This window comes from Bos indicus, chromosome 13 (assembly GCF_029378745.1).
Source record: "Bos indicus isolate NIAB-ARS_2022 breed Sahiwal x Tharparkar chromosome 13, NIAB-ARS_B.indTharparkar_mat_pri_1.0, whole genome shotgun sequence".
Classification (NCBI taxonomy): domain Eukaryota; kingdom Metazoa; phylum Chordata; class Mammalia; order Artiodactyla; family Bovidae; genus Bos; species Bos indicus.
Genome location: NC_091772.1, coordinates 19,810,557 through 19,832,491, shown reverse-complemented (window position 1 = coordinate 19,832,491; position 21,935 = coordinate 19,810,557). Strand labels below are relative to the sequence as shown.

Sequence of the window (21,935 nt, the reverse complement as noted above, 5' to 3'; positions counted from 1 at the left end):
TATTACTATACTACTGTTAGTTTGGTCCCGGATGGACTCAAAATTTTCTAAGAATTACCAAGTAGCCAGCTGCAATGCCATGCTTAGCTTTGCCCTCTAATGAAATTTAGCACAGCTGCATGCATAAACACTATCCGGTTTATTACCTATTTTCTATAAGAACAAAACTTACCAACAGACATATGGGAATTTCATTAAAAACAAAAAACTTCACTAAATGGAATATAGAAACATTTGACACATGATTTGGAGTTAAAAAATTTCCATTTATAAGGCCAAATTCTTTATGCCTTATCTTGACAAGTGTCCAATTTGGGTTGATGTTCTACTTTCAGGAAATGTTTTCTTAATCTTCTCTCCTTATTAGGATATTATTTTAAAAAAAGAACTTAAAAAAATCGTGAAAGTTATTTGATGCTGGAATAATACCAATTTCTTTAACAATAACAAAGCTAATATAATAAAAGCCATCAGGTTTAGGATATTTTATGAAAATGTTTAATTCAACTGTTTCTTTGGAATGTAGTAGTCATAGTTTGGAATTTAAGTTACAGTTCAGTTCTATGTGGTTGTTTTATGCAACTCAGTGTCTGAGAATACAAATGTCGTTTAAAGTTAAGGCTTCGCTGTTCATTTTGAAACAACAATTTACAAGTGTCATATTGTCATAGAAAATAAAAATTTCTGTAAAAAAAATTTGCACAAAATTTTATGATGGTACAAAACATGAAGCAATAATATACCAGTAAAATGAAAACATTTTACTACAGAAAGATTTATAGATCTCAATAAAGAAAAAAATATGTTATTTTACACCTTTTAAAATTATGAAACAATCTAAAACAATATAAACTGAACATTTTGTAACACTGCCTTTACAAATTAATAACTTTATAAACATATAATTTTTAAATATATTTATCAGTGCAAGATACTTTAAAATTTAAAGTTGCAGTATCATTTTTCCTTGGCTGAGGACAACTTTAAGTCTGTTGCCTAAAAAAAAAAATCAAGCCTTAATGCTTTCATCTGGGTATGATTATAACGGCTGAATGGATGCCCCTGGGGGTTAGAATCTATTCTTCTTTCATAGTGATCAATACTTTCCTGGAAACAAAAGGCATTCTCATTTCAATTAAACCAGGATGAATGGACTTTCAGCTCCATGATGCAAATGTGACCCCCACAAATGTACTTGAGGGAGACCTACAGCAGTGCAGGAGGGAGGAAGTTCTTCTGTCCTACATGGCAGGGCACAAACGCATGGAAAACAACCAAAGCTAATCTTTGGGCTAATTCACATGCTGCCTCGTAAGACATTTATGTCTCTGTGGCTTAGGTCTTGCCAGCTCTAAGGCAGGCTTTCTCACTGTGAGCCGCTGGAAGTTTCTAGAAGCTTTCACTAAGTCTCTTGTTTTCTCAGGGTTTTTGCTGAATGGAGTTTTAAGAACATTTGTTTTGACTTTACTCCTTTTCTTCCCCTCTCTTATCTTAAAATACTCCATCCCCAGGCACCAGAATTTATGGTCGCTTTCTTAAATTAACCATTCCTTCTTCCACTTCCCTTGCTTGACTCAATACCAAAACAAGAAGGTTCTCATGGGTCATTTTCATGTATTTGGATGTAAAAATCTCTGATTTTTGGATTTTGAGGGGATTTCATCCCTTTGAGTCTCACTTGAAAGCCAATTATTTCTTCCCTCAACTTAACCACTATTTCTATTGAAAGCAAACATTTCTATTGAAGATCATTTTGATTGGTATAGATAGCAAATGGCTTTAGGAAAAAAGATACTGTCACTTTAACCAGTTAACAAGGAAACCAAAGTTATACTTTGGAGGGCAAAGTTAGGAATTTCCCTTATTTATTTATTTTTCCAACATAAAGTCTAGTAAAATTGTTTGCCATTCCCAGCAGGTTAAAGCTGCAAGTTTCTTTTCTGAAGAATGGCAAATGCTTAAATCCTAAGAGAGAAAAAAGACAGAGGGATAGCAGAGAAAGAGTTTACATTTGAAAATACATTCCATATGAAAGAACAGGAAGAGAGAATATTGCAGCTTTATACAAAAGGGTCAAGAGACATGAAATTGAACTACGGAAAAAGCGGAACGATTAAGCCACGTTGCCAAATCTTCGGAGCCCTTGCCTTCCTGGAGGCTGACATCTCACACTAAAATATACTTTCTTCTTCGTCAGCAGGCCCCCAGGGTTTGATTCAAGAAGAGGGCTTTCACCAGCGAAAAACAGGGCGGGTGAATGTAACACAATGAGAACCAGTACAAACAAAAAGGCACTTGAGAGGACATAGACTAGCCAGTGCCAAGGATTCTTCGTTGCGGTTGTCTGCATCACACCCAGTTGCCAGCAGTGTTTATGATGGCACAGTTTTCTGTATGGAGTTCACAGCACAAGGTTGAGTACAACACTGGAAAACATCGAGGAAATCTGACGGTATTGCTTCGTAAACAGAGCTGACACACTAGACTGGTACTGAGGCTACGGTATACTTTAACAGAAAACACCCTACTCCTTCTTTGCCTATCCACGACGCGGGCGATTATACACAAGGCCAGCTTCAGGAGTCCACTGAAAGGCGGTTATTCGAATATATTCTGGGCACTGGGGCTGCAGGTAGCGTGTCCGTCAAAGGGGCCCCGCTAAATACACTTGGTGCCAGCATTTTGGATTTTGCACAGTTTCCGAAAAGAATCCAGAAGAGGAAGAGAAGAGAGAAGGGGAAAGGGGAGTCCTTCGAATGATTAAGTCAATCATACTTGGTCTCAACACCAGCATTTGATTATTTCAACGAAACCAACAGAAAGAATCTTGACTGTACAGGATTCCGATTGTTAACACAGCTAAGTTGTCCGTGTCTGTCGGCCAAACTCATTGAAGCTCCTGAGAAAAACCTGGCTTGGCGTCATCAACGCGCTTCCCAGCCTGAACAGTGAAAGATCAGCCGGTCCCCAGCTCAAGCTCTGTCCTCCGCTCCACTCTCCTGCTTGCCTGCTCACCTCTTGTCTGCTTTCATGCCTCCGAGTAAGTACTCTGTGGATTCAGTTTGTCTTTTTTCAACTTCACGCCATCCACGAGTTCAAAGTTATAGTTCTCCAGGGCAGATAAGTTTCTCTCTGACATCCCGTTGTGCCAACAGGCACAGTACAGCACGACCCCGCAGACGGCGCCCAGGAGGACGCCCAGGGCACTCATGGCGATGATGGTGATGAGGATGGGGTCCAGGGTCTTCAGCACGTTGCCTGGCTTCCTGGAGATGTTCTCATCGCCTTCTCCCGCGCCTTGGTAGCCTGGTGTGCTCCCTGGGGAGAAAAACAAAATTGGCTCCGTGAGTACTGCTAACACACCAGATGACAGTAGACAGCAAAATGGACAAGAAGTTAAGCACACATCTGGTTCTGGGCTGTCCTTCCCAAGACAGCCCCTGGGGGATTTCCGTGGTGGGGTTTGGCTCCTCCATTGCCAAGAAACACCAGTGTTTATGTTTGAGAGTTGTTGGGAATCAACGCGTGGGAGGGAAGGTATTGGGGCTTTGGTGCTGTGATTTCGACAGAAAGCTTAGCACATGGAAACCACTGTTTCTGGGCAAGCTGTGAGGGCTGGGTTCTAATCTAATTCAGATTTTATGCAGCCCGCCCTCCATGAGACTGTAATCTGTGTTTATTGTCCTTGGGCAGATACGAGATGTATAAGCTTTGCAAATGCTCCTTCCCACATTGGTCTAGCAGGGGATTTAACCATTCCTGATGCATCTGTTTGATCCCCAAATCCTGCACGAGAAGATGGCCCAAGCTGCCCTTCTGAGTGGTGGTCCTACCACAAGTCAGATCTTCAAGTTTCCCCCCAAATCGACCATGGTTTCACTCAATCAGGAGAGAGCTTTCCGACAGAATGAGGGCATGCCTGCTGCTGCTATTTTAAATGGCTTATGGCTCCAATCGAGAAGCCAGGTCTGTGTTGTATTGAACAGAACACATTTAATAATCAGCATCTTTGCTGCCCTGGTTGTTTCACTGGAGATGGTCACACAGCTCTGCACGCAGGCATTGGGGAAATGTTTTCTTTAGAGTGGAACATGAGAAATTGTTAACATGGGAGCTCTGAGCCTCATTACCTGATACTAGAAATGAGACTAGAATGTTAATGTGCAACAGGCCTGGTGTTTACTTAATGGTGTTCTGATCAACAAGGATTCCAATCAAAGGAAACTAAAAATATGCGATGCAAGTCCCTACAGGGGGAAAGAAGCCACAAGGACATATTAATATTCTCTCCCTTGACGCGACACTGTTTTGAAACAATCTCTAATAAAGTTTCCATCTCAGTGTGGACCACGTAACTAAGCTAAATGAGCCTCGTGTTGAGATGATCAACTGCGAATATGGCGCCATCTCTATTTATCTCTACCAAATCTCTACTAATACCAAATCTGTGGTATTAATATGTCCACATTTCTGATGGCAGCTGGTGCTGATGCTGATGGACAGGGTACAGATCTGCTAACAGCAGCTTGAGTGATGCTGGGGCAAGTGTCCAACACCTGCCACTGTTGGCAGGAGGCGCGGAGACTTCTGGAAATACAACATCAGGCAGGACCTCACTCCAACCAAATGCCTTGCACTGGATCACAAAGCGGTGTTCAATGAAAACACACTTTTGAATTAATCAGTTTGAAGTCTGAGGCTACCACCTAATTACCTGACTTAAGTGAAGCGAAGTGAAAGTCGCTCAGTTGTGTCCTAGTCTTTGTGACCCCATGAACTTGTAGCCCACCAGGCTCCTCTGTCCATGGAATTCTTCAGGCAAGAATACTGGAGTGGGTTGCCATTTCCTTCTCCAGGGCATCCTACCAACCCAGGGATTGAACCTGGGTCTCCAGCATTGCAGGCAGATTCTTTACCACTAGCGCCACCTGGGAAGTTATTACCTATCTCACTTAAGGCCAAGTCACTGCTGAGTTTCAGTCTCCTCATCTGTGAAATGGGGATAAATATACTCAGAGCACAGCTGTGAGAATTAAACAAGAGAACTTATAGAAAGTGACTGGAACATACTAGCTCCTCAGTAAACCCTCATCGGCATCATCGTCATCATCACTGCCATCAACGTTGTGATCATTATCGCAAAACGAGGGTTTCAGTAGCGGAGGCTGGGAACAGGTGGTCCAAACAGACACTGGGCTCCAGCCCTTTAAAGATTGTATCTGGTTCTCAGTCAGGCACAAGAATTTGGGTTGGTTTCAAATTACTGTATGAAAAGTACTGTAGGTCCTTGGGTAAGAAACAATCTTCACTCGCTTCCTGTTTCCATAGTTATTAAACAAGGGTATTTCATGTCGTTGTCCTCTGAGTTCTTCTTCCAGCTCAGTAGGGAAGGGCCAGGCTAGCATATGTCCCCTGGGGTTACCCCCGACACGCTCTGAACCGGTCACTGCCTCTCCCAAGTCTGTATCGGGCACTCACTCTCACAATAGCCCAGGCACAGCATCACTGACGTGGGTGGGTGTTTATGCTGTGTGAACTGCTTTGGTACTCTGGGTTTCCCTTGTAGCTCAGCTGGTAAAGAATCCACCTGCAATGCAGGAGACCTGGGTTCAATCCCTGGGTTGGGAAGATCCCCTGGAGAAGGGAAAGGCTACCCACTCCAGTATTCTGGCCTGGAGAATTCCATGGACTGTATACTCCATGGGGTGGCAAAGAGTTGGACACGACTGAGTGACTTTCACTTAGTACCCTGGTGTGCCAGAGTTTCAGAGTTTCTCCATAAATATAATAAAAGCCATGTAAACTGTTTTAAAAATAAGTCAGCAAGACATACTTACCTGTTTCATCGATTTTACTTTCTGGGTTCTTTTTATCCAGGTCTGCTGGTTCTGACAAGTCAAAGAAAATTGAAAGAGATATTTGAACTCTCAACCAAACATAATACACACAAACTACATCAACCCTCACACACTAATCGCCAGTGGCTCTGCTGGGTTTTTCCTCAAAGGTCTTAGCACAATCCGACCCCACCAGGTAACTGGAGAGCTATGGAGAGGCAGTGCTGAATGATTAGGGAATTGGAGTCAGCTCTAAATCCAGGAAGCCCTGCTGCAGCAGAGTGTGTTGTCTTAGGAGACCGGAGGGGAGTGGAGGCGGGGGGAGTTTGGGGAAGTGGCTCTGGCATTTGGAGTGTGGGGAAGTCTGGTAAAAATAGAAAACAGAAGTGGGGTTGCACATATGGCTGCCATCCTGTGCTTTTGTAGATAACGGCTTCCTAAGTGTTAGTTGGTTTCCCATATAGTATGTCAGCTCGTTAAGGCCAGAGACTGCATCCTGTGTCTTATAAAAAAAAAAGTCTCCAGGGGGAGTGGAGTCCTGGCGTCCTTTATGATTCTGGTAGAGGATAGGGACCTGGTTCATGCCTATGTCCCCAGCATTTAGAACAGTGTCCAGAACACACTCCATGACTCAATAAATATTTGTGGTATTAATGCATGAATAATTAATAAAGAGCTGATAATCTCCTAGCATCCAGGGCTAAATTTTCAAAGAAACATATGTGACGAATAATTGTAGAATTCTCTTAGACAACTTCTTACTGTCACAGCAACACAGTTGTTGGGTTTTTTTTTTTTTACTATTTTTTTAAACTTTTTATTTTCTATTGGAGTATGGCCAATGAACAACATTGTGAAGGTTTCAGGTGAACAGCAAAGGGACTCAGCCATACATATACATGTATTCATTCTCCCCCAAGCTCCACTCCCATCCAGGCTGCCACATAACAGTGAGCAGAGTTCCCTGTGCTACACAGCAGGTCCTTGTTGGTTATCCATTTTAGACAGGAGAACATGAAGTTTTAATTGTGCTTTAGCTGTGACTTTCAGAGTCTAACGCCCAGCAGTAACCACAGCTACGCAGCCCAGTCACGTGAACAGAAAAGGCTCAGGGACTTGCTTTAGCCTCTGTGTTCACTGGAGCACTAGGATGCTGCTTTGCCCTTAGAAGGTGATCAGAGAAAACCTGTTGAACCAAACTGAATGTACTTCTTTGTTTCAGCTGGTGGAGTTTGCTCTCCCATTCCAAAAACATCACCATCAGCCTTCCCATCTTGGAAAAGGGATGAAAGTAATGTAACTATATGAAATAGACATATTAACAACTGTGTAGACCCGGATGCCGGGGAGTTTGTAAAGTAGTTGTAACTTACATATTAAGCCTTATCATTTTTTCTATGAAGGTCTGCTAGGTACTGTGGCATTAAATAGATTTCCTTACATAATATGAAGCAGACCTTTATTCACTGCTCATTCTAATTTCTTCAATCGACCCTATCAAATTATTGCCACTTTAGGGACTACATATATCCAATATATTGTATAATAAAAACTTTGTAAATTGCTGAAATGACCAAAAACCCATTATAGCCAACAGGCCTCCTTTGTCTTAAATTTGCCCAATAGGCTTATTCCATTTTGTTATAATTAACATCCTATTATATCATAATATATAACAAAAGTTTAAGTGTAGCAAATGGAGCTTAAGACTAATTACTGTGCTATTACATTGCCATTAGTGATGCTATTTATAATTATATATCAAGAACTGGGAGTATGAATTGGTTTTCTATGTCAAGACTTTTTTTCATATATACCAGGCCAAGAAAAATCCATAAACTCTGAAATGCTAGGCAAAATCTCTAAATTTCATTTATTCTTTTGAGGCATTTCAACTGTTCTGAGTCAGAATCCTCTACTTATTTTTATAATAAAGAATGATGTTGTCTATGATTCATTCACAATGTAATCTTCATTAAATCCACTGTGATGAAAAATTTCAAAGGCTTCCTATTTTGTTTACACATTGAGATACCTGGAATTACCCAGATGTCTGAGTTTTCCACTTTTCATCACAGTGTTTAGGCACGGCCTGGAAATCGTGAGTTTCTTCTTTGCTATGATTTTTGGTTGCACGTTATTGATGTACTTCTCTGGATACTAACCAGACATTCTAAGTGAACCAGGTTAGATGATGCGGTAGCTGAAGGTAGACTGACCTGGCTTTATGCCTTGGTGCGTCAAAGCAAGCACATCTATAGGATGCGCTTATAGCCCACGTTAAAATTCTAGGTCTAAGTGAGCATGACAAAGACCATAAAGTGGAAAGACTCATGCCCTGAGCAAGCGCCGCCTTGGTTTCTACAGCAACCCATACTTACTTGCGCAGTCCTCTTGAGGGATGTGGTTATTGATGCTAATATCGTCCACCGCAATCCCGCCAAGGTTGCCTTTTCCGATTTCACCCTCAAAAATCACCTAACAAAATGAGATCATTTTCACAGTATTTAAATGTTTGGTCCCAAATAGCAATGTTTACACATGCTTGTGCAGCTCAAGTCACAGCACGTAAATGAAATTCATGAGATTTCGAATGAGCACGCGATTTGCTCTTCAATCCGTATTAACTGCTTGGGGATGGTATAAAACTTCTCCTCACATTCTCTTTGTGTGATACAGAATTTAAAACTGGAAAGAGCAGCAAATAAAAGGAATGTTGATTGTGACAGCCCCAAATAATCATAGAGTAGCATTTTCCCTTCTTTTTTAGCAATCAGTCCTCTGCCTGTAAACTAGGAGACTATGAAATAACGCTACCTAGATGATCATCAGTGCATCGGTATCAGGTTGAGGACAAATCTGAAATAATTTTTGGAATGATTCCCGCATCTCATTTGCATAGCTTTCAAACAGCATCCCAGCTGCCTGCCCCGACCTGGGGAAGGGGGCTCACCTGGTAAAGCTTCAGAGATTTGTGGAGCAGGACACGCCCTTCTTTCCAGTGGTCCCCTTGGTGTCCGATGGCCATCCAGACCAGCTGGTCGTACTCCTCTGGCTTCTGGTAGCGCAGCTTGACCCTCAGTGTGCCCACGTGCGAACCAGACATGTGGTACCAGAAGGTCATGCAGTGGGCAGCGTTCTGGGAATAAACCACGGGGCTCACCAGGCGAGCGACTTTGCCCTTTTGGTTTTCATCAGCCTGGGAGTAGATGAAGTTGCCATCTCCTGCTGTGACAAAAAGCTGTGTTAGGGGGAATGGCCAGACGGATGCACCTCTGTCTCTTTTCCATCAAGTTCTGCTCTCAAACCTTCTCTCCTGGCCAGACCACCAGAACCCACTTGTGCAGTGGTGGTGGTGGTGAAGTGGGTAACGGTAGGTAACCTCACTGGCGTTGAAAGGCTCTTGGCATCCATGAAAGGACGTTTGTGATGGAGACTGTAAATCTCAATAGTCGGATACCACTTATCTAGAATGCACGGTCACATGGACATGGGCTATGACTTGCGTTGGTCTCTACACCATTGCAAGCAGATCGGATGCGCTGGAAGACCTATTTCCATGCAGTTCTAACACTCGAGCAGCACGTGTGTGAACACAGAGTAAATGTAAATATTTAGATGTATTCTTATTTATTTACCATTGGAGCAGGAAGACTTCTGGTGGATGTTGCTTTGGTTACTGTAAGTGCCTGATAACAATGAAGCTGCTGTCTGTCCATATAATCTGGCAATTTCCCCCCACCCCCACTTCAAATTCCAATTCTTTTCCCCTAGTTTATTTTAATGGCTTATATTAATAAGTTCCTTAAATACACCTGAGAGCTTGAAATTCAACTGTGAGTCCTGCTCTTGTTTGATGTGGGCTTCTGGTTCCAGGAGAAGAGAGGCTGCTCTTCTGAGGCTTATTAGAATGTGCCATTTCGGCAACGGAGATGCTTGCTGAGCTTGGAGGACTAACTCCCGGCTCTGCTGTTAATGACCCCCGGTGGGAGCACTGCCTCCCGCTACCACCTGGTCTAAACACACAACTCATGTTTCACTGTTTGCTCTGCAAATAGAAATGCTACTCGAACGCCGCACCTGATGAAAGCGTGGATCTGATGGCGAGCTTCCGTGGGCAATGGGGTGTTCTGTGTGCTGCCCCAGGGGCTGGCATGTTTGGGAGATGCTCTTGCACTGCATGTGTGGGTGCGTCCTGCGTTAGCAGCATCCAGGTAGAGTGGATGTGTCCTCGACCACCATCTTCCTCCCTCACCTGGCTGCTTGTCTGAGAGGCTCCTCAGCACTCTTAATAAAACTGTTGGGTGGGATAATGAAAGGAGGGTGGGAAGTAGAAGCCACAGCCCCGGCAGAATGTGTGTGATCTCCGTCTCTCCTGGACCGTGTAGACTCGGTCACTCCTGGGGTCTGTTTTCTCCCACTGATTTACCTAATGATGGTCACCTGTCTGTGTGATGGTGCCACCTCTCTCAGCCCACCCAGACAGGCCGGTAAGACCTTCCCTCACCTTGCCTCTGCCGCCTTGCCCCCATCGTGTAGAGAAGAATGAGGTTGAAGATGCTTAGCTGAGCTGGTCCCTGAGCCAGGCCTGCATCTTGGCTCCCTTCTGTGCTGTCTTCTGCCACCCCCACTCCCCCTGCCACTGGACACTTTCATCCCACGGCATGGGTGAGCTGTTTCTCACCCAGAACCAGACTGTGAATGCCCCCAGGCTCGGACTCCCTCCTTTATACCTACATCTCCCGCGCCCCTCCCAGCATCTGCCACGGGTTTGGGGAATCCTCTGTAAGAAGTGACACCGCTCCATTGTTAGAGGTCAAATGCAGAAAACCAATCGAGATCCCTTTGATAAATTCAAAATCAGGCCACAGACTATTGTACCTAGACACTGTTCATTTTCAGAAGCCTCCACGTCTGATTTGCAAAGCACCGCACATGAGCTGTGGCGGGCTGTGTGCTTGTGTCTTGTGTGTGGGGCTCTTTTCATCCAGACTTTTTCATGTTAACAAGTCCCTGCCTTTCAGATGCCGGGCTCACCCAGCTCGCTCAGCAAATGATTGCAAGTTTAGTGCTGCGGGCTCTTTCTGGTCTGGGTGGATCTGGAGGGCTCCCAGGAGGACAAAAGAGAAAAATGCTTCTGAAGGAATCGCACTTCTCAGCCGTTCATCTAAGACACGCCTGCCTTTTCTGACACTCCAACACATAAAGCGCTGATATTTTTCCTTTCGGGGTTTTATCGCAATTCTAGGTCAGGAACTCTCTCTCCGTTTTCTCAATTAGCACTGTACTTCTGTAAGCCTTTTAGCTTTTGTCTCTGGCTAACGTAGCTTTTAACCTCCTTTGAATGTCAGATCCTACTGAGCCTTTTTGCTTCACTTTGCATCAATTTTTCCACCATTACTGCCTTCATTTCAGCTAATTGCATTTGGTTAATTTGGTGCCATTTCTACGTACAGTGCCATTTACAGTCAAAGTATTTTAAGTTTTCTAAAACTGCTTGTCTTAAGATTCAATTGAAAGTGTCTCAGAATTGAAGGAGTTCAATTTTATCCAATTTCCTTGTCAGTCTTATTAGGAAAGGAGGTAGCCGTGATGGAAAGAGGCCTATTCAACCTACTTAATGGTTGTATTCACTGGGGGCAGAGTGAACAACCAAGTGGGAAAAGCATGAAGGAGCCTTTGGCCGTCCATCAGCCCCCTGGCCCACTCATCAAGGGGGACCTTGGCTTAATGAGATGTCTCAGCTCAGCAAATGCCCCTCTGGGGTCTCTCTGGGAACCATGACTTGAACAAGCAGTGTTGTCGGTATCACTGAATGGGCTGGAAGGTTGTGGGTTGGGTGTTTTCTGTGTGTGTGTGTGTGAGTATATGCATGTGTGTTTTTTTTACAGGACAATGATGGTTTTTTAGTCCATCTCTCAAGCTGAGTAATGACTAGGAGGAAAAGAAGATGGCAATGGGTAAGAGTTCCTAGAGGGGCTGACAGCTCCCTGTGCACCCTAACCCTAATTAATCTTAGAAGGAAAGTAAGACAGGACGTGGGGTGGGCTGTAAACTGGGGTGTGGCGAGGTTTCTACTTGCTCAGAGAGAATGAGCTAGATTACTATCTTCCTCAAAAGAACAAGATTTCAACCCCTGACCCCAATCCACTTCCACTCCAAGGGTCAAGAGAGTAGGCATTAGGCAATAAATGAAATGACACTATCTATGTCTAGACTTGCTTCCAAATCACTCAGAGTCAGGATGCTAGAGGTAAAATGAGATTCCTAGGACCTGATGAGTGTTGAAGTTGGGTTATGTATAGAGAGGGTTCATTTTACCATTTCTTTTCTCCTTTTGTCTATGTTTGACATGTCCCATGAAAAACCTTCAGAAAGAGTAGAAAACAGGTCCTAATTCACACACACTGATCTGCCCAGTTTATTACTTTTCACAGGGGTCAATCTGTTGCTAAGTTTATTTTGCATTCTCCAGTAAGTGGCCTAAGAGAATCTCTACTAGGAAGGGCATCTTTTTAATTCCAGAAAATAAAAGCACAAGTGAATGACTGTAGTATTTTCTAAACTCACAGACCCCAGCAACCCTCCTCAGTAACACCCTCTCAAATCTAAAGAAATGAGGCCACAGTGAACCCTCCATTACCTGTGTGATCCTGAATCGGTCCCGTCTTGCTGGTCAACACACTCCATTTGAGCTGCACGTGATTGTCATGTTCCCAGTGACAGAATGTCTTGTGAGAACCCCAGCCAAACTCACAGTTAAAACCATATGTTGGAAACTCTTCAGTAGGTGGAAAGGAAGAAACAGAGACAAGTAGAGAAACACACATTTGATCATTTAGGTCAGAGAGGTCCTTAATTCCTTCATGGAAAACACGATTTATATAAGTTAGTATCTATCTGAAAATCCTAGGAAAGCCACAACACCCAGGATTGCCAAGGAACGCAAAAGATGCATGGAGAGATGCACATGCTTGCAACATCACATTTAGTAACTTTTTTTTTTTTTTGGATCCAGCTCAAAAAAAGATTATGGACTGCCTGTCAACTTGGTACATAAAATTTCCAGGAAGGTTACTTTCCAAAGCATGTATTATTACATCTGTAGCATTTTATTTCCACAACATTTAATATAAAAGATACTCCGCTCTTGAGGATAGTCATATAAATTGATATCCACCAATGAAAAGAATCTTAATTAGAGACTGACCCATGAACCTCCAAAGTCTAGAAACGTGAGTTGCCTGAATATCTCACCCTGGAGGTTATCTGTATTCTCAACACACCAGCTTATGCTCCAGGTTTTTACTGGCACATCTCTGAAGCATTTCATAAGATTTTTTTTTTTTAACTTCTGTGCTTTATATCAGGTCAATTAATTTTAAGTGGGAAATCTTTGCTTCTTTAGTGAATTTTCAGATTTGCATATAAATTGTTTGCCCCACTTAAATCCGCAATATAAGGTCAAGCAAAGCCAAAGCATATTTGAATAGGTACCCACTTGTATATTTTTTTAATGTTCAAAACGCTTCCTTTGGGTTCTAAAAAGAAAGCGTGAAGGGATTCTCAAGAATGATTTGTTTTGTGTGTGCTACAAAGTGCTATTTGACTATGGGTGTTTTTTTTTCTAACTTGTATAGCCTTAGTTTTTACTCAACCTTTTTGCTGGGGGAATTTGGTTAACTTTTTAAGGATGGGGAAAATGAAGCCCTTGATATTTGGAATTATTTTTGTTAAACTGGAGCTAACAATAAAAATAATCCTAAAGATAAAATTCTTTTCCTTCTGCCAGTCCCACTCCTCTCCTGAATATAAAATTAAACACACAATAGGGGCTGTTTTCTCTAATGAGGGTCATTGCGTCTCATTGAGTTCAGGCGTCCACAAGATGGCAGCATTGAGATGAGAAGGAAGGTGCCCCGGCAGCTTGCCCGCTGATCTAAAAAATAAGTCTAAACCAATCTCTCTGTAGCGAAAGGGAAGTATGATATTCTACGCTGTATTAGGGTCAGGCTGCGAGCCTAGCTCATTGTGGTCTTTCCTGTAACTTTGTCTAAGTGTTTAACACAAATATCTTGCATTCTTCTGAGTCTGGGCTCCACTGCCCCTCCCCCACTTCAACAATGGCAGGCAGGAGGCGCGGTAAGGGAAAGATTTACTGAATAGATAAGAATGAGTTACTTTGCATTTTTAGCTTCCAAGGAACTCCTTTCAAATGCTAATGTGAAATTTTGGAAGGAAGGCGCCATACGCATCCTCAAAACTGAGCAAGATGGATTCTCCCTTCCAATGACAGTGTGACCTGCCAAAGGATTCACCAGGGCCAGCTGGGGTAAGAAAGCCTAGTAAGTCATGTGATAACTTGTATGTGTATAACACGAGCACTTTCAGTTTATGCAAAGGGCTATATTTCACAGCGGTAGTGTCACGGGAGATACATATTTTATGCCTAGTCCATCATAACCATGAAACAGGGCTTCTTAAAGCATGAGAAACCCTCTCCCAAATCTGCTCTTCTGTACAGCATGACTGAATTTTGCAGATGTAGTCAGCCGAACAATGAAGGAGTAGTTGAATAACCTTGGATGTCAACACCCACGGCCCTGGAATGTGCTGTTGTGTAATCTTGTGTTAGAAACTGTTAATACTGAAAAATATTAATATGTGTGTGGTTTTAGGTTTTCTCCTTAAATGTCATTTATAAGACCTACACAGAGAGGAGGGCAGTCAGTCATTACAGCATACACATTTCTGGTAATATTTGCCTTGTTAATACTTTAAATTTATTGTATAATTTACAGGAAACCACACCATCCATAATTTGGCTATTACTATTCTGGCAGTGTCATAAAATAAATGAACTTGGGTATTTTTGTGGCCAAGACAAAGGGCGACTTTGCCTCAAAGACTAATTTTGACATCTCCTGTTCCAGTGAATGGAAGTCAACCTTTATCTTTCACTGTTCTTTCCAATCTATGAATTTTACACAGTGACTACTCAAACTTTTCATATTTTACTACTCTTATCTGTTTGGCTCAATCATATATAATTTATGGCAATCTTGTTAGATTAGAATTTTTTTTTTTTTAATCAGTACCTTTTGTGGGGCATGGGCATGGAGACAGAACAGCTCAATGTTGAAGATTCAAGTCTGGCTAGAAAGGCTATTAAACTCACAAAAATACACACAGACATTTCTAGAAATGGAAAGAGAAAGAGAGAAGGACAGAAGCAGAGGAGAAAAGGGCAGAGAAAGAGAAAAAAGCAAATGGACAAATGAAATTAGTATACAGGACAATGTCCATTTGACCTTTCAATCTTCAAAATATTACCCAGGCCCCATGGCTGCACAATTCTCATTAAATTCATTGGGAATAATCTGGCTAAATCCCTTCTTGACTCTTAAAAATAGCAGGAAACAATATTCTGAACTTAAAACAAATTTATAGCCGCTGTGAGCCAGCACCAGCTGTGCCTGGGGGACCTAGCTTGCCCAGAGTTACATCATTAGCACCATATATGCACAAGGATTTAATTTTCAAATCTGGTCTTCAGAACTTCTATTGGGTATGTGAGCTCGCTTACTCATAGGCTGGAAATAAGCGGAGGTGCCTGGGTCCATGTAACCATGGGTCATGAGCATACTCTGAACTGATTTAGAGAATGTTTGGGGATCCTTGGAGGGTAAGAGCCTTCTGCCAAGGGGAAGATGGATTTAAAATGCAGGGCTGGCAGAGCATTAACAGGCTTTTATGCATCTGATGACAACCCAGATAGCATATGCAAATTATATGCCCACTGAACATATTACATTAAGAAGAATCTTCAGCATGAAATCTTCAGACTGCTTGAATCTCTAGTGGCTTCAGCAAAATCAGATGATGATGAAAGTTTAAGGTCTGATATGCTGCTATTTGTCAAGGTGCCTGCAGGACAGTGGGGATCCAGGTATCACTAGATGGGTCTGACGACGAGCAGGGGAAACCTCAGAGTAAGACCTGCTTTCTGACTCCACGCATGCTCAGGTTCTAAGCATTAGCTTACCCAGGAGGTGACAATGAACAGAACTCCTCAAAGAAACACAGACAGTTCACTATATACAAATGAAGAGAACAAGATCCATGACTCAGACAATGGAAAAACAGGAAACCAAGGCGACTTGTAAAGGACTCTGGGCTGACTGTAGACTAGACCATCCCTATCAGTAAGGTCTGTGGTTCTGTAACAGAGAACAAACCCGACTCCATATTGGATATATTACTTTAGCTCTAACTCTGTGCTCTGTTGCCTGAGCGTAGCCATGCTGGCTCTGCACCTTTTGTAAAAGAATGTTGCCTACAGCCTGAAATATACAGGAGAGCCCATCTCAAGGCTCTGACCTTTAAAGGTACAACACCTTTCTGTTCATGCACAGACAAGAAGTTGCAGAACAGAAAATAATGAATTGTCTTCCTGGGGGTTTATAGGAACATTGTGACCGGATCTACATGGACAGCTGCAAGAAGAAAGGATTCCAGGACCAAGAAGTTCGCAACAATCAGCTGTACCCTCTCCCTTTTTAGTATGAATGAAGTCTTAGTTCTAACTCAGGTAACATGGTTCTTTGGGACACTAGTCCACCATCTTCTTGGCCTGTTGACTTCTTACTGGTTCATGATTTGTATATTCACCCTATGATCACAGTAGACGCTGTGAGACGACTGTTTGCTCTGGAGCTCCTCTCTGAAGCCATCATGCCAAGGGCTTTGAGCCGTAAATTAAAAGTTCACAAAGCCATTCCTGCTTTGATAACACAGGCCTCCAACATGGAGGGGGAGTCATCTCATTTTGGGTTGTTGTGTTTTGATGACCCCTAGCTCTTTTGACAGGCAAGCAGAGAGATGAGATCTGTTGATGGCAGCTTCCTAGTGGTTGTAATTAACTCTCTGGCAAGAGGAAAAACTAGAGCAACAGTTAAAATGTTTGTTACATTATTAGAACTTCACTTGTTCACCTCAGCCCATTCCCTGTGACAGTCATAAAGAGCTTACAGGAAGTTACCCCACAGAAAACCACCCAGACGGGGCTGAGTGGGAAAAAGGAAGAAATTTCTTATCAGGGAAAATGGGAAGTGAGCAAAAGGCAGCTAGCCAATCCCCCAAGGCCATATTTATAACCTGAAGAGGTATGAGGGGACTCCTGCCCTGTGAAGATTTAGCTGAACACTGTTCTTCAGTTTCATCTTCGGTGTTTGGGGGTGTCTTAGCTGAGTGGTGGGCTTCCCCAATGGCTCAGTGGTAAAGGACCCTCCTGCCACTGCAGGAGACTTGGGTTTGATCCCTGGGTTTGGAAGATCCCCTGGAGAAGGAAATGGCAACCCAGTATTCTTGCCTGGGAAATTCCATGATCAAAGGGGCCTGGTGGGTTACAGTCCATGGGGTCAAAAAGAGTCGGACATGACTTAGCGACTCAACAACAATGAGCTCAGTGGTAGCAGGGAGTCTGTCACCCAGAGCCAACCATGGGGAAAACTGGGGTTAAGTTCAACTGAAGGGAGGTTTGTTTTGCAGTTTAATCAGGTCAAGAGTGACAGCACCCTTTGAGGAAGCATGCTAATTAGAACAGTCCCTTTCTGATTTTCTGCTGGCTGAGGAGGGTCTGCTGTTGAGGAAACATTGATGTACACCACATGCCCGGTTAATAAGTGACCGTGGAGGCCAAGGCTGAGCAGGCTTCAATAGAGGAAATGGGAGAAGCTGGTGAGCTGACCTGTTCACCTCTCTCTAATGGTTAACTTTTAAAGTATGTAAAACCTCTGATTGCTTATACGCACTGTTTCCCCTCATGTGTGTCTGTGGGGAAGATTTTTTTAAAATACTATCGAAATACAGAGAGTGAGGGGGACGCCACCATTTCCCTGTGGCTGGGCCCTGATCAACAGCAAAGCTCTGAAAGTCATCAAAGGACCTTATGAACAACTTACTGACCAGAGACATATTAATATGTCTTTTGTTGTAGTTCATTGCTCAATTGTGTCCGACTCTTTTTGATCCCCTGGACTATAGCCCACCAGGCTCCCCTGTCCATGGGATTCTCCAGGCAAAAAACTGGAGTGGGTTGCCATTTTCTTCTCCAAGGGATCTTCCTAACCCACGGATCAAACCCACATCTTCTGCGTTGCAGGCAGATTCTCTACTGTTGAGCCACTGGGGAAGCCCACGTCTTCTGTTACCTGAATGTTATCAACTGGAGACGTTTCAATATTCACCTACATAATAATCACCCGACTAAGTTTTTGCAAAACCCCCCTGGTCAATCACGTGTTAATAAAAAAGGATGTAGAGGCAGTCCGCCTCAGGGCTCACCTCTCCAGCCCTGGTTCCCTGCACACCATCTAGTGGTGCACCCACTGGAAACGTGGCTGTAAAACTGCCAACTCCGTGGCTGGCAAAACTGACAAACTTCGCCTGTCTCCGATCTGCAGAGCGGCGATGAAAATAAATAGTCAGGCTGCTGCCTGGGAGATTTCCTTCTCCCGAGTTTGCAAACACAGTCCGTGTCCTAGATGTGCTGCGTTTAAACAAAGTATGTTCCCTGGTTCCTTCCGTTGAGAGTGGGGATTGTCACCATTTGGCAATGACTGATGGGGGAGGAAATCTCGCTCCCTGCTGCATATACATGTGGATGAAAGGGAAGCAGTGTTTATGGCTCCTGCTTGGGGACCAGATGCTGGTGGCATCTCTGCTACGACTTGATGGGAAATGGAAACCGAGAAGCGTAGCGATGCGCTATTTTGGGGAAGAAGACACACATATGTGAATCAATTTTCTCTTTGGTATTTGATACCTGATTGTATAGTGCTGTCTATCACGGTTGGCTTCTCTGTGGTGAGCACAGTGGTACCACCTGAAACACAGAAAGAGTAACATACGAAATGAGAAAAAGCAGAATAAGTAATACACAGCAGAAAACGCTCTTACATACGTCTGTTAAAGGCTAGCCGTTTCCTTAAATAACTCTTCTTTTAATTCCAGCTAGAGTAACTGTCTCAAATTTTGCTCACCACCACACCAAGTTCAAAGAAACCACTATTTTTCACCTATTTATTCATAAAGCATCTAGATAGTATGGATAATTCCAGACTTCCTTCCAAGGGCATTCCTTGACGCCCAGACTAATCTACGATGCTCACAATGGCAACAATGTAAAGCAAAGGCCTCCCAAGGTTCTTAGTGACTTGAGTATTAAACTTGACCTAGACCTCCAAGTTCAAATAGTTTCCCAAGCTTTCAGATGTGTGCCTTTTGGAGGGGAGGGTGTTGCAAGGCTGGTCCCCGCCATCTATTTTAAAAACTGAAGGTTTAAAGTGGATAGCTGTAATTCCTCCTTTCTTTTGCTGCTGTGGTTGTTTATTTTTCCCAAGGACAAATATTCCGCCCAGTATGTAGCTTGGACAAGCTGCAGGGAAAGTGGAAGAGGGGGGACACATTTCTTCACAGTCCCGAGGAGCTGGAAGACTGCACAAACAACACCCTGAACACTGTGAACTTTAATCAGTCTGGGTTGACTTGGGATACTTGGTCCAAGGACGTCGTGGAAACTTAGATCTACCATCCCAGCTTAAGTATCTTAGCTCAGCCGTTTTCTGCCCTTTATCCTGAGACTTCTCTTTTATTTATTTATTTTGCTTCCCAGGCGGTGCTAGTGGTAAAGAACCCGCTTGCCGATGCAGGAGATGCAGGCAAGAGACACGGGTTCAATCCCTGGGTTGGGAAGATCCCCTGGAGGAGGGTATGGCTGCCCACTCCAGTATTCTTGCCTGGAGAATCCCCATGGACAGTGGAGTCTGGTGGGCTACAGTCCATAGGGTCGCAAAGAGTCGGACACCACTGACGTGACTTAGCGACAGCAGCAGCAGGCAGCTTACAGGATCTTCACCAACCAGGGATGGAACCCACACCCCCTGCGGTGGAAGAATGGCAGAGTCCTAACCACTGGACAACCAGGGAAGCCTGAGATTTCTGTTTTAAAGCCCTGTTCCTCAACTTGCCCAAACCACAAGCATCACTTGAATGCTTCTTGAAAAACTGGCTTATTGTTTACTACGTAGGTACTTGAGAAAGCCATTTCCCCTTATGTGCATCTGCCTTGCAGATAATGGTTGGGGATCATCTATTTGCTTTCCCAAGAGATAAAGTCCTGGGCAGACTCAGGGTAAGGACATGGGTGGGCCCATGCTGATCCTGGAACGTTTGGAGGTGGTTATGAGGTGCCACTGTACACCTTTCAATGCTATCATTCAATAAAGAGACTATGATCATTCCTATTCTGGCTGAGCCCTAGTCCTAACCTACAGCTCCCACGGGTCAGAAATCACCCAGCTCATGAATCAGAGAGCCATAAAACTGAGCTCCTGGAGTGGCCTGAAGATTTCTGAGCTCATCCACTGCGGCACCAAGTCGTGTTACCCCCGCTTGCTCAGTAAATACGCTGGATGAGTGGTCACACATGCATGTGCCCTCAACGAGGCAGGCACTAGGAAAGGGAATTATATATATTATGGGTTAAGAAGGTGAATCTGTAATGGCAGAACTGGAGGGAGGCCAGAATGCATTAGCATTCCGTTCCCAGTGGCCTTACAGGAGAAAGACTCAAGGTGAAAACTCACTTTTTAAAACCGATACGCACTGTCAATTTTGTGAGAGGTTGGGAGCCAAATTCTGCTGCCGGGTAGACACAGATCCAATGTGAAATCTGGCCTCCTGGTGCCTTTGAAGCCAATTGTATTATCTAATGACTTCAAAGGCATTTGCAAATGAGGAACTTCAAGGGTGAATTTTCACCTTGGCAAGCAAGCAAAGGAGAGCAAAATCTCTCTTTATTTCCATGTGTTTGGTGCAGTTCACCTGGAATGCAGTGTTGTTTAGAGGTAATGAGCATTTGGCTACAATACTTATCTCCCACTATGTCCAAATCGGTCACCCCTGGGAGAAGACATTAAAGTGACACCATCTGTGTTTAGGACCCAAACCTTAAGAGAACACTGATCCCAATTTCTAGGCTTCCACCCATCAGGGTGAAAGAAAGAATATTTTTGGTTTGGTTTCAAGGCACTAAGCATTCCAAGTTTGCAGTGGTGACCAAAACAGCAAGGAGGGTACGGACTTGCGTGTGAGTCCGGGAGGCAAGATGCTACCTGGGGAAAGATGCAGGGGTGGGGGAGGGCCAGGCTGCCGGCAATCACTGGCACCTGTCAGCACACCCTTCTTCAGAAAAGACTAACACAGAGCTTCATAGAGGAAATTAAGCTTTTAAAAAAGGACAAATTGGCCATGATGCAATAAACGAACATGAAGCATGAGAAGGCCTTCTAAGATCACCTTTTCTTTTTTTTTAACTTTTTCCTTTATATTGGAGTGTAGTTGATTACCAAAGCTGCAATAATTTCATATGGACAGCAAAGTGACTGAGTTTTAAATGTACCTGTATCCTTTTCCAAATTCTTTTCCCATTTAGGTTGTCACATAATATTGAGCAGAGTTCCCTGTGTTGTACAGTAGGTTCTTATTGGTTAAAGAATCACCTCTTTTTAATGGTGGAATGAAGTTAACTTTATCAGTACCCCTAGAAGTTCTTATTATATGCACCTATTGATCAAATTATTAAGACAAATGTGCTGGCCTGAGAAAATGACATTTTGGGGGGGCCAGGATAATACGTAAAAAAAACGAGAATGCCCCTTTTTTTCCTATCTAAATAAATGATTGTATCCAACAAATGAGTTTAAACACTGTAAATAAATGATCACCTTGTATTTTAAAGGATTGTCAGTGTTTCCACTGGAAATGACCTATTTTCTGCGGTTTGCAACTTTGTGCCATTCACAATTTGCTCGAGGCTAACAGACTTGCCCTATTTCATTCAAAGGCTTAGGTTTCAATTGATTCAGTCATGAAGCAATGCAAAAATGAGAAGGTTGGTTGTTCTGACGCGAGGAGTAAATCTGAGGCTTTGACTCTAATCAATATTAACTGACCACTTTAGGGTTTATAAAGGAAAGAACCTCTTCTCCAGAGGGTAATTGAACAGAAGAGTCTCTGATGACTGTATCCATTCCT

At 43.3% G+C, this 21,935-nt stretch overlaps 1 protein-coding gene across 4 annotated transcripts in view; it reads right to left on the bottom strand.

Annotated features, from left to right (window-relative positions):
- Nucleotides 1–475: 475 nt before the first annotated feature.
- NRP1 (neuropilin 1) overlaps nt 476–21,935 on the bottom strand; it is a 147,657-nt gene continuing 126,197 nt past the window's right edge. For 2 of the 4 annotated variants that reach the window (XM_070800772.1, XM_070800774.1), the window contains 6 exons: nt 18,664–18,723; nt 12,481–12,618; nt 8,791–9,065; nt 8,219–8,315; nt 5,838–5,888; nt 476–3,318 (listed from right to left, as the gene is read on the bottom strand). In XM_070800772.1, the coding sequence (XP_070656873.1) occupies nt 3,029–3,318; nt 5,838–5,888; nt 8,219–8,315; nt 8,791–9,065; nt 12,481–12,618; nt 18,664–18,723 (911 nt within the window). In that variant the 3' untranslated portion in view covers nt 476–3,028. The remainder of the gene's footprint in view (nt 3,319–5,837; nt 5,889–8,218; nt 8,316–8,790; nt 9,066–12,480; nt 12,619–18,663; nt 18,724–21,935) is intronic. The other 2 variants (XM_070800773.1, XM_070800775.1) reach the window with 1 other exon arrangement.